Below are 16,402 nucleotides of genomic sequence, written 5' to 3'. Positions count from 1 at the left end.
CCCCCCCCCCCCCCCCCCCCCCCCCCCCCCCCCCCCCCCCCGACCCGGCCTGGCTCTCTCCCTCTGGCCTCCGTCCCTGCCTTTCAGCTCTTCCTTGGTGTCATTAACGCTTCTCTTCACCCCGTGGTGCCTTTTGTTTTAACAGAACACTCGTGCAGCCCCTGTCCTGCCTGCCTTCTCCGCGATGCAGTTCTCCCAAGCTGCCTGTTTCCCACACAAACCCAAGGGGCGCAAACCGCAAGTGAGTCAAACACAGAAAGTCTGGGAAGCAGAGCAGTTAGCAGGAAGGACAGACGGATGAGAGGCGGGTTCTGACCAGTAAGCCAGCCAGAGCCTAAGGCCCCACCACAGGGTCCCTGTCTCCCTCCACCAGGCACCCAGAGCCCGGACCAGGAAGTTGTCCTGGTTCTTCCCTCCCTCCTCTAATCTCTCTCCAGGGCGCCAACGCCTCTCCATCCCACAGCCACTGCCCTGGTCCAGGCCACCTGACCCCTCACCACGGTGGTCTAGTTCCCCACTACCTCACACCCACCCACTGCGGCAGTGACCTTCCTATAAGCAAATCTGGTCACATCCTCTCCCAGCTGAAAAATCCTGAAGGCCGCATGTCCTTCTAAACAAAGGCCAACTCCCCAGCAGGATGTGCCACATCCTCCCGTCTTGCCCCAGCGCAGCTCCCGGCCTCAGCTCTCCCCCATGAAGCTCACACAGCCTCCACTGCTCACTCGGGACTCGCTGGGGCCACCAGGCTTTTCCACATGCTGTCTCGGGGCTGACAGCACCGTTTGCCACCTCACCCGCAGCCGACACTTAATGGCCCTTCAATGCTTTGCTTAAATGTTGCTCCTCGGGGGGCATCTTCCCTGCCTGGGGGATCGCTGGATGCCCCCCTGCCCCGCGTCCCATGTCCCCATGGACTTCCTACATCTCTGTGCTGTGCCAGTCACCACGTCCAGGTGTAACTGTGCTTCCGTGTCTGTCCCCGTCACTCCACCCACAACTTCACTCCGCTCCTGAGCCTTGCAGGCTGGGACTGTGGCTTGTTCCGTGTATATCCCCAGCATCCTGCACAGGGCCAGGCACACAGGAGGCACCAGGTAAGTGAATGTGGGATGTGGTTTGCATGGGCAGTAGAAGAGGAAACCAGTCAGGGCAAGAAGATCAGTCAGCTGTGGGGCACAGGGTCCAGGACAGGAAGGGGAGCAGGGCCCGGCCCCTCCTTAGGCTCCTGGAGTAGTGGGGGCGGGGGAAGGGGTGTCTGTCCACCCAGCCTTCCTGTGGCACATCGCAGTCCAGCTTGGGCACTTGCCTCCTGCCATGCTGGCTGCAGGCCCGGTGGGGCTCCAGGGAGCCCTTGCAGGGCAGCCCCACTTGGGCCCTGGCCTGGGGAGGACAGGGTGGGTGGACACAACCAGACAGAACTGGGCACCATTTTGGATGTTATTGCCTGCTCCCTGGGCGAGCTTGGGCAAGTTGCTTAACGCTTCTGAGCCTGGTTTCCTCACTAGTGGAACAGGAGCTAAGCTTGCCTCCCTCGGAGAGCACTGGAGCCTGAGCCTGGCACATGACAGGCCCTCAGTAAACGCTGGTCTTCACCTTCTGGGTGAAATATGGCCCTGGAAGCAATGGGAGCTGAGGGAAGCTGGCTGGTCTACATCAGACAGGTCCTCCTCTCCCTCTGGAGGAGCCAGTGGGGATGCTCCTGTCCTCCAACCATGGCCCCGGCCCTTCCTAAGCACAGTGAACCTGGGAGGGCGGGGAGATCTGGGGCCACAGGCTCAGGAAGGCTGATGGGAGCAGGAAGGAGGCAAGGGCCAGTCAGGGGGCCATTTCAGACCACAGTTTCTGCCGTGGTCTCACTGTCATGGGGCACCGATGTTAACCGCCATTTTGATTTCCTCATCCCTTCAGAGTCCAGGGATCAGGCCAGCCAACTCTGCTCCCATTTCCAGTCTCTTGCTTTCTCTTCGCAGCCTCTTCATTTTGGTTCTTCCTGTGGGTTAAAAGGAGGACGCAGGGTCGGGCATTAGGCCTCTCCCATAGGAGAGTGGGTGACCCCTGACTATCTGTCTGGCTGCATGGTGGGCGCAGGGAATGGGGGGTGGACCCTGACGAATTGGGAAACACCCAGAATCGTACTTCTTGGCTCAGTCCTCTGCCACTGTGGCAGCCACAGAAGACCGAGGTCCCATCTTCCACCCCCCTGCCAAGTGAGGCTGTGCTGGAAACTCCACTGAGAAGGAAGGTGGGCAGGAGGCCACAGTGCAGCCAAATTGTTTTTCTACAGGAAACCTTTGCCCCTGCCTCATGCCCTGAGAGAAGAAACACCCCTATCCTTCAATTTTGGGGGTCTGGTGAGGCCATAGGGCTGGGTACCTGCTAAAGAGTCACTCACCTCAGAGGATTGTGTTACCTGGTGCCCTCTGGTGGCAGGTGGTCATCTCCACGCTGGTGAGGGCTGGTTAAAACCCAGTTTTCTTTCTTCCAGAGGCAAACAATGATCCACACACCACTGAGCGCCCCTCAACAGATGTACCCGGTGAGTCTGAAAGCTCTGGTCAGCTCACAGCCCCACCACGTCCCCCATCACCAGGGACTGAATTCTCTGGTCCCAGACTCGGGGAGAAAACGGTTTAGCAAAGGGATGGGGACACTGGGGCCGAACCCTCTGCTCAGGAGACAGGGAGTGAAACTCTCCTGGAGACAGCAGAGAGTCTGGAGTAGGCTGGACTCACCCAGTGGCCAGACGGGAAGCCTGGAGTCAGTGGGGCTGCCCTGGGTGGAGGGGCAGGTGACTGTGATGGGATCTGGGACATGACAGGACATCCCACCAAGGCTGACATGAGAAGGAAGTGATGGAGAATCCAAGAGCTGAAGCCTCATGACATCAGTGTCCCATTGGAGCATCCCCTCTTGAATTTGTGGGGCCCATGTGTGTGTCACTCCCACATGAATTATCTGGTCTCTTTTCAGCAGAATCCCGCCTTCCCTCCTATGGCCTATCCCAACCCAGCCTACGTAAGTGTGTTGTCAGGAGGAGGCAGAGGTTTGGGCAGGGTGGGAGGCGGGGGGCAGTGACAGCAGTGAAGCAGTGCTCTAGTGAGCTGAGGTTCCTAAAAACACCCAAGCAAACGAGAAGACTCTTGACAGGAGCTTCACTTTTAAAATGGTCCCTTCATCGTGAGCATAGTATATGGCCTTCCCTTCTCAGCCCGAGTGTCCTTCTGTGTCCAGCCAAAGGTCTTTTCATGACAGTTTAAGCACATTTAGTGAGGAAGGCTGGGAAGTTTTTATCTGGCATTTGCTGGACCAAGTAAAGATGTCATGGGGTTCTTTCTTGAAAACATATTACTCACAGTCAGTTCACCTCCAAATTCATGGAAATTGACACAAGGTGCCCCCTGCCGTGGTGGCTGCTCTGGCTGCCGCTGGCTGACCTGGTCCTCTCCTCCCAACAGCCGATGCCTTTTTTCACCAGCATCCCGGGTGGCCTGTATCCCTCCAAGCGCATTTTCGTGTCAGGCACTGTTCTGCCCAGTGCTCAGAGGTAAGCCAGGGCTCTCGGAGAGGAGAGACAGCCCAGGGTCATTCTGCCCATCGCTCAGGCTCTGGGCGGGCTGGGGAGGGGCAGGGACCTGGAGCTCAGTGGTCAGAGGAGGTCCATGTGAGCTGCCCACCCCCAGGTTCCACATCAACCTGCGCTCTGGGAGTGACATCGCCTTCCACCTGAACCCCCGTTTTGATGAGAACACTGTGGTCCGCAACACGCATGTCAATGGCTCTTGGGGGTCTGAGGAGCGAAGCCTGTGCCAAAAAATGCCCTTCACCCGAAGCAAGAGCTTCTCGGTAAGCTGCCCAAGCCCGCAGCTCAGAGGGGCTCTCATAGGGAGCAGGAATGGGGGCGTCTGGGGGCCCCTCGAATGAGATGGGAGCCAATGCCTTTGCAGTGAGGGCTGCGCATAGAAGAAAAGTGTTCAACCAGTGGTTGTTTTTATTTTACTATCACCGTCCCACATGGGGCAGGTGGTGCTATCTGCTGTTCACAGATGAGGAAACAGACTCACAAGTGCAGGTTACTGGCCTGAGGTCACACAGCAATAAGTGCCAGATGGAGCCCAAGAATGAGGTGTCATCCCTTTATTCTCTCACTCACTCATTCATTCAACAGTCATTTCAGCTATTCTCTCAGGGCCCACTCTGTGCAGGAAGCACCCCAGGGGCTGGGGGTACAGCATGGAGCAGACAGACGAGGTCCTGCCCCACGGAGTCTGCAGTTTAGGAGGCAGAGGAACCAGGACACAAACGCGGGGACAGACCCTTGCAGATAAGAACAGGCGCTCTGCAGAAAGCAAACAGAATAGAGGGACAGAGTGAGCCCCGGGGCAGGGGCCGCGCTGCCTTAGACGGGACAGCTCTCCGAGGAGGCCACGGTGCCATTGAGACCCCAGTGGCAGAAGGAGCCGACTTGCGAAGATCTGTGGGTTCCTTGGGGTAGGCAGTGGAGGGAGCAGCTGTTACTGTGGGGGCGGAGTCCTGGGTGTGGCCTGTCTGGGACCAGGCGACTGGGGCTCCCAGGTGAACAGTGAGGACAGAGAGGTGTGGGTGGGGCGGCTGAGGCCCGGCTCACACAGAGCAGGTGTTCTCAGCCCCGACCACACAGTCAACCCCCTGGGAGCTTAAAGAAGGAAAATCAACGCCTGGGCCTGCCCCTAGGCCAACGAGGGGGCGAGCCTGGGCCTCCGTATTTTTAAATCCGCCCTGATGCTCCTCCCCCAGGGTTGAAGTGACTGATGTCGGGCGTGAGGGCCATGGAAAGGAGCTGGCATTTTAATACAGCTTGTTGGTGTGTTTCAAGCCAGAGGGCAATGTAGTTTGTTGTCTAGATAACTGTGTGACTTTAAGCAAGTGACTTAACTGCTCTGTGCCTCCGTTTCCCCATTTAAAAAATGGGCTGATAGTAACATCACTCTCACAGAGATCTAAGAATGAAATGAAATCACATCTGTGACAGGCTTAAGACAGTGCCTGGTGTGCAGTGTGTGCAAGTGTCAGCTATTGCGATGTGGATGATGACATTTTCACAGACGTGCTCCGAGGGCCTCCTGGAGAAAGTCTGGGGTGGAAAAGACAGGTTAGGAGGCTGGAGCTGCAGGAGTGCAGGCGCGGAGCGCTCCTGTGCGCCAGGTTCTAGGGACGAGGACAGACAAGCCAGCGTTCCTGCCCTGGAGGGTCCATTTGGAGCATGAGGATGGGGTGGGGGACACGGCCTGAGGGGCACCTGACTCGACTAGGAGGGTGTCAGGAGGTGGGGAAGGCAGAGAGGCTCACCTTCCTGGAGGGAAGGGGGAGAATCCTGAATGGGGATGAGGCATCATCCGTGTGGGCAGGGTGTGCAGAGTGGGGAGCACGTGAGGAAGGGCATTCTGGGCGGTGGGAACAGAATATGCAAAATTACAGGGTTAGGAGAGCCCGGGGCATGTTGAGTGAAGAATGAATCCTTCAGAGCAGCTAGAAGGCAGGTGTGGGGCCTGCTCCATTAAGATGTAAGGAAGGCAGGAGGGAGGGAGGGAGACACGAGCCTGAATTTAGGTTTGAGGACTTTCCTAGTGAAGTGCAAATGATGTGGCCTCTGTGTCCAGGTGTGCATCACGTGTGAAGGCCACTGCCTCAGGGTGGTCGTGGATGGTCAGCACCTGTGTGACTACAACCACCGCCTGAAGAACCTATCTGGCATCAACAACCTGGAAGTGGCAGGGGATGTCCAGCTGACCCATGTGCAGACATAGGCGGGATCCCTGCCCTGGGCTCGAGGGCTGGGGCACGTTGCTGTCTGGATCTGCTCATCACCTCCACCTTCCCCGTCCCTGCCTCAGCCCCAGCCCTTCCCAGCCTGCCGAGGGTCTCTTTTCTGGGGAGACCACGTCCTTGTTGGGCTGGCTAAGGATGTGGCCCACCTGGAGTGCCGAGGGCAGCTGGCTGGGACCATTTTCCTCAGTAGGGGCAGGACCTGGGGCTCCAGCTGCCCAAATCCATCCATCTGAGGAGAGGGGTGGTCCACACAGCCTGCAACCCCAGGTTCAGTCCCCTCGGCAGCAAGGGAGGGTGCTGGACCTTGCCAGGTGCCCAGCCCAGGCCCACACCCCGTCTGCCTCTCAGCTGCATCCCCAGCCCAGTCAGCTCCAGTCAGTCCCAGGCCAGCAGCTCTTCACTCCCCAGGGGAGGCAGTCTCCTTGGCCCCTCCCTGTCTCCCAGCTTCAGCCTCTCCTGTACCTGCACCAACCCTTCCCCGGATCCAGGAAAGCTCCCTGATGACACCCCGCTGGTTTCCTCCAACTGATGGGACCCTTCTCAGCAGGGGGCTCTCCCCTCCCCTTGTCCTTCAAATAAAGAAGGAAAAAGGTGTCAACACGCATCTGAGATGATTGTGGTTTATTAATGTGTTTGGAGACAGTTTCAAGTCTCTGGAATTGGGGAAGTTCTGGCTGAGGGGAGTGAGAAGAGATAGCGTGGGCTCATTTTGATCAGGGGTGTGAGGGGGCAGTCCTGAAGTCCCCACCTGCTCCCAGTGGGTCCCCACCAATGCCACGAGGTTGTGGGAGAAAGCAGGCCTGGCTCAGGCTTTTGGGCAGGAATGTCTGACACAGGAAGCTGGGGAACAGAGGTGAACCCAGGAAACAGACCCAGGCTCCCGAGATGGGCCAAGGGCTGGGCAAGAGCCTGAGGGGGCCGAGTCAGGGCCCAGAGGCCAGATGGCAGGGCCAGCCCATCAGAACCCTGTGTCCCAGTGGGAGGAGGTGGCAGGTGAAGCTGACTCAGAAGAAAGACCTGTTTGTGGGGTTTCACTGTGGGTCCCCCGGCCTTCATGGTTGGAGTGTGGTGGGGAAAGTGGCTCTGTGCATGGGCTTCTGCCAGCCAGGGGGCCAGGACAGGGGGCCCCGCTCTGTGTCCACATGATGTCAACATGTCCTGCCAGCTCCATCAAGAGTCTAGTACCTCGGGAACCAGGGTGGGGCTCAAAGCATAGTTCTCAGCCCAGCAGCAGCAGCACCTGGGAGCTTGTTAGAAACGCAGCAGCTCGGGCCCAGGGCAGACCTGCTGGGTCAGAGTCTGCACTGTGACGAGAGCCCAGGGGGTTCGTGTGCACGTTTGAGGGTGGCAGGCACCAAGCTAGGTGACCACATTCTTGGCACCGTCCCTGATGCACTGCTGGGACACTGAAGGCTGGCATGCCCCTCCCCCCAACCCTCCATCTGAGAAGGAGTGGGGAGGGGAGAAGTGGGCATGGAGCCAAGGACATAGAGGCCAAAGCCAAGCTGGGGACAGATTTGTCCAGACCCCACTGAGCGCCCGGCTGAGTTCCTTCCTCATTCTCACTGGAGAAGGAAACCTGGCTCAGCCCCTGAGAAGCCTTCCCCAGGGAAGACGTGTGTCCTTCACTCTCTGCCGAGTCCTTGACACGCAGCCCGACATACTACAGGATGTCTTCAATGTAGACCTGAAACCAGAGGAGATGGTGGGTCCAGGCCCCTGCCACTGGGGATGAAGCTTGCTGTTGGGCCTGCTGGCCATGGGGAGGTGGGCAGGGGCACGATGGGCTGCACCCTCAGGAGCAGAGTGAGCACTCTCCCAGCCAGGACCTTGCACAGAGACTGGGCTTGGGATGCGGAGGTGCACTGACACCCTGCCCGGCCAGGCCTGGGCTGGGGCTGCAGAGATGGACATTGGCCACAAGGAGCTGACCGCCCAGTGGGGCTCCCGGATTGACTCAGAATTCTCCAGGTTTCAAAGAAGCATCACTCGAGCCACTTCCCCTGCCCAGTGAGGCCCAGGTGCCCACTCCCCACAGAAGGGGGCCCCTTGGAGCAGACTGTCCCTGGGATGCCCACTGTCATTCAGAGCAGGGCACAGAACCCTGGGCTGCCCAGTCACATGGAAGCCCAGGAGTCCATCGGAGACTCCCTGCTCTTGTTCCACACAAGATGCCAGTGACCCCAGCAATGGGCCGGAGCACTGGGTCTGGGAGGAGCTCTGATGGGACAAGTGCACAAGGGCTGAGCCAAGAGTCTGTCCCAACTCCCCAGGCTCACGGGGCAAAGTGCCCCCGGGGCAGCAGAGCCCATCGGCCGTGGTGGGAGCAGTGGTGGCCCCACAGCCTTGCTGTGCTTGAGCGTGAAGCCGGCCTGGACCAGTTCTCCCCCCGCAGTCATGTATCACGGGAGGAGGACCTTCACGGGGCTGAGCACTGGGATGAACCCACCGTGTGCCCCTGACTCAGTCCTGAACGTGTTGGGGCCTGTCTCTTCTCCTGGAAGAGTGAATGTAATATCTACCCGCCTCCCTTTTAGAGCTGAGGGGACGAAGGCTCAGAGGGGTGAGGGGCGTGTGGGGAGCCAGGACAACCTCATGGTCTGAGTGTGGAAGGCTCCCCCACTGCCTGGGCAGTGGCTGTCTTTACTTTGGGCTGGCCAGGCAGGCGAGGACAGGCCATGTGCACCTCATGCAGCACCCGCTTCCAGGCCATCTCCAGCATCTGCTCCTGATAGAGGTGGTCCTCATCTGGGTGGCAGCACCTGAACACCAGCGTCATGCAGTCACCTTGGAGCCCTGCAAGACCCAGCGGGATACAGTTACCAGGCTGGCCACCAGAGGGCGGGCTCCAGCCCAAGGCCTGAGGAGCTTGGTGCCCAACTTGAAATCTCGTTTCATCCCCACAAGCATCTGATCTTGTATTGTCCCCACTTCACAGATGAGGAAACTGAGGCCCAGGAAATTCAGATCACTGTGGAGGGGGCAATGCCCATGCGAGCCCCAGTGAGGATCCAAGGATGGGAGGGGTCCTCGGGAGCTGGAAGCCACTGGCACTGAAGGGGACAGAAGGAAAGAGGCCCCCTCCACAGACACCTGGCCCGATGCACACGTGGGACAAAGACTGAGGACCTGAGGCTGTGGTTGCGGGTTGTAGTTTTGGGGGGATGGAGACAATGAGCTCAAATATGATTTCCCAAGTCCTGCAGGCTGCTTCAGTCTCTGGTCCAGGCACACGATCACCTCTCCCTGGGAGCTTTTTGAGAAAAGGGTTGGGCCTCCCTGTTCCCTGGGCCCCAACTATTGGCATCTCTGTCCCTGCTAGAGACTTGGCCATCCTCTGTAGCAGGGGGTAGAATGGAGAGGCCCAGTGCGAGCCCAGTGCCTTCTTCATGGGCCAAGGGGACCAGAGTGGCACCTAAACCCCAGATCCCTCCCTTTCAACCCAGAAATCCCATGGCCCAGTGCTCCCACAATGGACAGAATGGAGGGGGGTTTACCTTTACACAAAGCAGGGCCCCGGGTCTTGGAGCTGCAGGCTGCTGAGCCATGTGCTGCAGACACCGTGGTGCAGGAGATCCTGGCCTTATGCAAGGACAGTTCAGACCTGACAACATCACCCCCTAGCGCCTGTGCGGCACCTGTCCCAGCAGCTCCTCCCTCACTGAAGCGCCTCCTCCAACAGCCCACTCAGGAGCTCTGCCGGCTTTAAGGAGGGGCTGTTTTTCTCCTGGTTCTCAGATTCACCCTCTATACACCCAGAGCTGGTGAAACCTGGAAGGGACTAGAGAGTGTGCAAACCTCTCCATTGCCACTGCAGAAACTGGGTCTCAGAGAGGGACAGTGATTTGTACAAAGTCACTCAGGCAGCAGTGGAGTCAGGTCACAGCTCAGCTTCCCCGACTCCTACTCCAGTGCTCCCTCCAAGAGCTTCTTCAGGGACCCGCCAGCCCACCACTCAGGTCCGATGACAGTAGCATGAAGTAGCCCCACAGGGTGGCCACAGTCACTGCCCCAGAGCGTCTCCACGAGAGTAGCCCTTGCTGGTAGGAACCCTGGATGATGGACAACCTCCTGAGCATTCCAGTCTGCTCTGACATCTCTCTATCTCCCCCAGCGGCCCCTCCTGGGCTTGTGGAAACCCTATCTTTCTCTGGGTTACATTCCCTTCCCAATGACCCAGCATTGGAGGGGCCCTCCAACCCACTTGAGAAGTCCTTTTGGTTTTCCTCTGGGTGGAATCTTGTTCTCACAGGACGAGCCTGCCTGTCCTCTCTTCACCTGAGGATGGAGACTTGGCCTGGGTGGATGGTCTCTGGCAGAGCAAATAGAGCCTCTGCCCAGTTTTTAGAAACTGTGTGACTAAGCCTCTCAGAGAACTGAGGACTCTGAGGTGTGGGCCAGCTCCCAGCTTTCCAACCCAGGCAACGCTCAGTTGTGGAGGCCAGGGTAGGGGCATGGTTCGTTCAGCAGAGGAGTCAACCCTACTAGACAGGGTTTGGACCTTCCAGCCTATATGAGCCCACCCCCCATCCTCTGCCCTCACAGTCCCTGCACTCCTTGTCCTACCACCCACATAACAAGAGTTGTCAATTTCAATGCTCTCTCTTCATTGCCCCATCTAGACGGGAAGCTCCATGAAGCAGGGGCTACATGTGTGGTATTTCCACGCCCCCCATGGTTCCAAGCATAGAGACAGATGAAATAAATTACTGCTGAGTGAGTAAGGGAAGGAGTGAACAATCCAGACAGGATCACCCTGTATTCAGCTGGACTCTCAGGAAAATGAAGACTCATTGGGCTCCCACTAAGGACTGGGTGCTGTCCACATCTGATCCCACTAAATCATCCCCACAGTAGCAGGACAGAGTGGAGTAGGGGCGGTTAAGAACTTGGACTCAGGAGACAGGTACTTGGGTCTGAATCTCAGTTATTACTTGCTAACAGTGTGACTTTGAGCAAGTAGCTTAATATCTTTGTGCCTCAGTTTCCTCACCAGTAAAATACACACAGTCCCCATCTCACATGGTAACCGATAACACACATACAAAGGGTTTGGCTCAGTGCCCAGGGCACAGTAATCTCTCCAACACACCTCCACTTGCTGCTAACAACTCTGGAGGGTGGGTTTTTAACTGATGAGGAAAACGAAGCTTGGAGATGTTGAAGAGCTGCCCGTAAATAGCAGAGTTGGACGACCCCAGAGCCTCTGCCCCAGTCTTACCTCTGGTGCAGTACATGACTGTGGCCATGGTGAGGTGGACCTCTGTGGGTGTGCAGTCCCTGGAGGAGCTGATGGAGTAGCACCGGGGTTTCAGAATAGGCAGATGGGAGAGCAGGAAGCCAACAGACACCCGCAGGGACGGGAACTCTTCCAGAACCTCCAGGAATGTGGGGCTGTTGGTGAACTTCCACTTGTTGTACTCCAAGGGCTGAAACCCAAGAGCAATGTGAGTCACTCAGGGTGTCTGCCCCACACCAAGGGAAGAGGCTGTCACAATCCAGTATTCATTCATTCATTTATTCATTCCCTCCCTCCACAAACATTTTAAAGTTCTAGGCACTGTCCAGGGTGCTGAGATGACCAAGCTAGAGTGGAAATAGTTCCTGTCCTGGGGGAACTCCGGTCCACGAGCAGCATTTATCCACCTTGTGTGCTTGGAACTTCACTGCCAGCAGCTTGTGTGCACGAGTCAGATCTTTATTTTAATCTAATTGGGCGCAGGGCTTTCTAATCATGTAGACCCGGGTTCAGATCTTGAACTGGATGGTCTTATTAGCTCTGGGATCTTGTCTGAATTACTTAACCTCTGTGAGACGAGGATAGTACAACTTACCTCACAGTGATGCTGTGAGAATTAAGTGAGCAATGTGTGCCACTTTAGTACAATGTAGCCATAGGATAATGGCAGTGGTGGTGGCTGGAATCAAGATAACTAGCGATAATGATGATGGTAGTAATGACATCCAGCGCCTTTCGCAAAGACTTGGGCCTAGAAAGTGTCAGGTGAGTCAATGCATTCTCCCTCCCATTAATTTATTAATAACAACCCATCCTTCACTATGTCCATTTATCCATTCATCCACACCATGGACCTCTCACATTTTCTAAGTTCCAGGTTTGTTCCATGTTTAGGAAATACAAAGGCAGACAAAACATACTGCCCCCTTTTCTGGCTGATTCTTGAGCTAGAAATCATTCCACAGACACTCAGAAAAATTCAGTTCACTCAATACAACTGTATCCTAAAGATAGGACAGGAGAGAACAGCGGATGTCTAACTAGCAGTGACAAGTTTCACTTTGGGAAGCTGGGGTGGATCCCTCTTGGATATTAAAAACCAGCTGTGAGCTCCGGCTCCCCCAACTTTGAGACCCTGTCTCTGCCTCACCCACCAGCCCCCACCTTCACACGGCACAGGGTCTCCAGCCTCTGCCTCTTAACTTCTTTCGTGGCCATCTGGGCCAGCTTTCAGAGAAGCTGTTGGGTTGCGGGCGTGCGATATCCAGGAAGTAGGTGAGGGCCTGGCTGAGGGAACAGGAGGGTGGCCACTTGTCCTTGACCCAGCTGCCTGGATAGAGAAGGAAGAAATCAGGATGGAAATTAAAGCCCCACTGGGGCCTCTGGGGCAGACACCCTCCACCTTCCAGCTGCAAGGGGAGAGATGACACTGAAGTTCTGGCTCATGTGCCCAACTCATGTTCAGGAAGGAGGTGCCCAGAGATAGGGCTGCGAGGGAAGGGTGATCAACAGCCCTCCAAAGAGCGTGCAAGTTGACACGATCCTGTAAAACTAACTATGCGCCAGAGTCCAGTCCCTCTCTGGCCCAGATCTGTAGCACATCTGAACTCTAGCTGGTGAACTACAGACTCACGGTGACTAAATCCAAAAAAGACTGATGTGCGCCCCAGAGGCCAGGTGTTCATTCAGAGAAGAGCCCATGACTGCAGTCCCCTGGGGTGCCACACCCAGAGGTGCTGGGTGAGTAGCAAATCAGCCCAAAGTGAGGTGGCAAGTCTCAAGGTGTCCCCAGAGGCAGTGTGCAGGGTGGTCACAGTGTGGACCCTGGTGCCAGGAGACATGGCTTCAGACTCTGGCTCCTCACTTACTAGCTGGTCACTGAACTCTCTGAGCTCTGGTTCCATCTCTGTGAAATGGACGTGATCACGAAACCTGTCTCTCTGGGTTGTATGAGCATTGACTGAAATAGTGCGTGTGTAATGGTACAGTGTCTTGTACACAGCTGCTAAACAAATAGTAGGTAAAGATATCAGTATTATGTTATTTCATCTATAAACAAGACCTGATGAGCCACATTTGTCTCCCTACAGTCATGAGGACTCCCTGTCCCCTTGTCCCTGAGTTTCAGGCTTTCTTACTTTCTCCTGGACAGTGGGGATCAATGCCAGACTTTGCTTCTCTGACCCCCACTTTCCTATTGTGGCCACTCTCTTTAGGGGGACACAGTCTTTGGAGGTGTCATGACTGAGGACGCCAAGGCCAGGGATCTATTTCTCTGGGCTGGGAGGCCCATGATCGTGGATTCCATGAGTTCTCCTCTCCTGGGACCTGTCACTCCCGTGTTTTGCTCCCCACATGGACTGAGAGCCTCCCCTCGGCACAGGAAGGGGGTGCTCTGGACTCTCCCTAGGACAGCATCTGCTCCTGGGCAGGATGGCCAGGAGGAGCCACACTCTCCTGTCCCCTGTGACCTGCCCCTGCCCATTGCCGGAGAAGGTGGGGGCAAATGAGACCCTCGATGGAGAAGCAGAATGAAATTAGATGCTGTGAAAATGCACGGAGGTTATAAACTCTGGGATCCGAGGAAACCCTCAGGGTGTGTTAGGCCCCTTCTCTGACCCTCTGGACACATGTGCATTAGCCTGTGGGACATGGACATTCCTCCACTCCTGCAGTTATTTGGCACCAGGAACCATGGACGGTCACACTTGTATCTACTCATTTGTTCTTCACAACAGGCCCACAAGCAAGGCTCTGTTACCTCTGTTTTAGAGACAAGGGAAGAAATCCTGAGAGGTTGACTCCTGTGCCCAAGGTCACAGCTAGTAAGTGATGGGTCGGGGACTTGAGCCTTCAGAGCTCATCTTCTTTACACGGTTTCCACATTTCTCTATAATGTCACCAAGCAAGCTGCACACACAGGTCTATTGTGGGGACTAAGGACACAATGCAGGGGCCGTCCCAGGGGCATAGCAATTGGGTTCATGTGCTCCACTTCAGTGGCCCAGGATTCACGGGTTCAGATCCTGGGTGTGGACTTACACACTGCTCATCAAGCTATGCTGTGGTGGCTTCCCACATATGGAGTGGAGTAAGATAGGCACAGATGTTAGCTCACCGACAATCTTCCTCATCCAAAATAAAAATTAAAAAAAATAGACAATGCATGTAAAAGTCTAGCATATAGTCATTACCCAACAAATGCTAGCTGCTCCTGGTTTTACTATAATAATAGTTATTATGAATATTCTTGCATTTCCACCTCCTGTACTAGGTAGTGAGCTTTCTGAGGGCAGACACTGAGTCTCATTCCTTTTTGTTCCTCAGGGCCTGCCTGGTATATAGATGTGACCAGTTAAAATTTTGAAGGAAAAATAAATGGAATCAGTCAGTAGACAACAAAGAAGCTAGTGAGCAAAAGGATGAATGGAAAAAGACTTTCCTGCCTCTGGGGTTGGGCCGATGGTCCCAAAGAAGCATCTCTTCTTGCTGGCCTGCAGCCGGGTGAGGACTGTTGGCAAAGCTGCTTTAGTGCAGGCTGGGGTGGCCCACCCACTCAGCAGGAAGGACAGCATTAGCTGCCTGCGGCACAGGCCTGGGCCCAGCCTGCCTGCCAGTTTGGAGGGTTGGCTGTAGGATGCTGGGGCAGCCTCAGCCGAGGCTCCCATGCAGGGGCTTACCACTCTCGAGGGTCTCCAGTCACACTGGCTGGTGGGGTTCAGGGCCATCCAGCACTGCCTCCAAGATGCCTTGGACCAGAGCTGACTGGTTGCCTGGGAAAAACCCCAGATGCTCCCCTGGCAGGTAGCTCAGACCTTGGCTGGCCTCGCTGGAGAGTTCCCCCAGGAGGGTGTTGTGGCTGGAGAAGGGAAAAGAAGCCTCTGGTGATGCAAGCAGGATTCCTCCAGAGCTCCCTGATGGGTGGACCAGCTTCCGCCGGAAATTCACCCTCTTTTAGTTTTCCTGCCTGGTTCCATGAGCATAAATCATTAGCATCCCCTGAGACTGGGGTGCTCAAGAGGGCCCCAATGCTAACCAGGCCTGTGGCTTCTCCGTGGTGAGAGGGTGGGCCCCACGCCTCCCTGTGAAGCCCTCTGAGCCCCACAGGGCTTGACCACAGACTCTGCCTAAAGAGAGCATCCCACTGGAAAACACGTGAGCATCGGGACAAAGCTTTCCTTGTCCCCAGCACAAATCCAGTCATTAGAATCAAGCCCAGTTTTCCTAATGAATGGGGGAGGACAGCGCAGATAAAACCCACAGAGTCCACAGAACCTGCCTGTCCTGGCAGGCAAAGGTCCTTTCCTGCCAAAACTTCCCTGAAAGTCCTGAACGAAGAGCCAAGTGTTTGGGCTTCTCTGGCCCTCCCCTTTTGCGGAAAGAGTTAAGTGACGAAGGACAGGAAGTGAAGCAGGTGCCGAGCTCCCAGGCTGGAAAGCTGGCCCGTGGTTAGTGGAGACCAGACACAAGGCACTGGCGGCCACAGGGGTTACCAGTCAGACTGGCCCTACTGATGCGTCATTGTCAATGCCAGCAGCCACTTCTCTCCTGTCCTTTCAAAGCCTGACTTGCTCTGGTCTTTCTCTCATCCAAATAAAGTCCAGGCCTGAGTGAAGGTGGGTTCAGTTAGAGATTAACTGGGGAAGTTTGAGGTCCTGATGGGAGTCCCTTTGTCTTGCCTCCAAGTTAAGCTTCCTGATTGTCTCAGAAATCAGTAGGCAGAGTCAGCCCTTGGGGCCTAGTGGTTAAGTCTGGCACATTCTGCTTTGGCAGCCTGGATTCGGTTCCTGCGCACAGACCCACATCACTCATCTGTCAGTGGCCACGTTATAGTGGCAACTTACATACACAAAAAGGAAGACTGACAATGTTAGTTCAGGGTGAATCTTCCTCAGCACAAAAAAAAAAAGAGAGAGAGAAAGAGATAGAAGGAAAAGAAAGCAGTAGGCAGAGGGAGCCTTTCAGATGATGGCTCTGTCTTTGACCTATTGTTTCACATTCAAATTTCCCTGATTGCCTTTGTGTCCTGAAATTGGATCTTTACCTGCTGCTCCATTCATCAGGTCCATGGCCCATACAGGAGGAGATGGTTCCTGATTTTGACACAGGTAAGAGGACTTCCCTGGGATATATTAGGGGGTGGGGGTGATGTGGCAGGTGTTGTAGGCTGGTGTGTGGAGGTGGAGGGGGGAAAGTGTCAATACAAATACTTACTAACCAATCTGCAGATAAGAAAGACAGTGGTATTTATTGTCTTATGTAAGGACTAGTCTGGAAATGCTCCCTTCCCCAGGGAAGAAAGCACTTGGGGGAACGTGGCTTACAGCCTGGTTATATGCCCTTGCAGAACAAAGA

The 16,402-nt window shown here is 55.7% G+C and overlaps 1 protein-coding gene and 1 pseudogene across 4 annotated transcripts in view; one reads left to right on the top strand and one right to left on the bottom strand.

Moving 5' to 3' along the window:
* The window catches only part of LOC124247960 (galectin-9C-like), a 12,191-nt gene extending 5,781 nt beyond the window's left edge, over positions 1-6,410 (top strand). Inside the window, exons 5-10 of one of the 4 annotated variants that reach the window (XM_046677858.1) lie at positions 146-241; positions 2,489-2,539; positions 2,977-3,018; positions 3,459-3,547; positions 3,684-3,846; positions 5,640-6,410. In XM_046677858.1, the coding sequence (XP_046533814.1) occupies positions 146-241; positions 2,489-2,539; positions 2,977-3,018; positions 3,459-3,547; positions 3,684-3,846; positions 5,640-5,786 (588 nt within the window). In that variant the 3' untranslated portion in view covers positions 5,787-6,410. Of the gene's footprint in view, positions 1-145; positions 242-2,488; positions 2,540-2,973; positions 3,019-3,458; positions 3,548-3,683; positions 3,847-5,639 lie in introns of all 4 variants that reach the window. The other 3 variants (XM_046677857.1, XM_046677860.1, XM_046677859.1) reach the window with 3 other exon arrangements.
* Positions 6,411-9,307: 2,897 nt separating this feature from the next.
* LOC124247225 (nitric oxide synthase, inducible-like) lies at positions 9,308-15,569 on the bottom strand (annotated as a pseudogene).
* Positions 15,570-16,402: the final 833 nt, after the last annotated feature.

The sequence above is a fragment of the Equus quagga genome, chromosome 11, assembly GCF_021613505.1.
Source record: "Equus quagga isolate Etosha38 chromosome 11, UCLA_HA_Equagga_1.0, whole genome shotgun sequence".
NCBI lineage: Eukaryota > Metazoa > Chordata > Mammalia > Perissodactyla > Equidae > Equus > Equus quagga.
The sequence above is the reverse complement of the archived record's forward strand: the minus strand, read 5'-3'. Positions and strand labels throughout refer to the sequence as shown.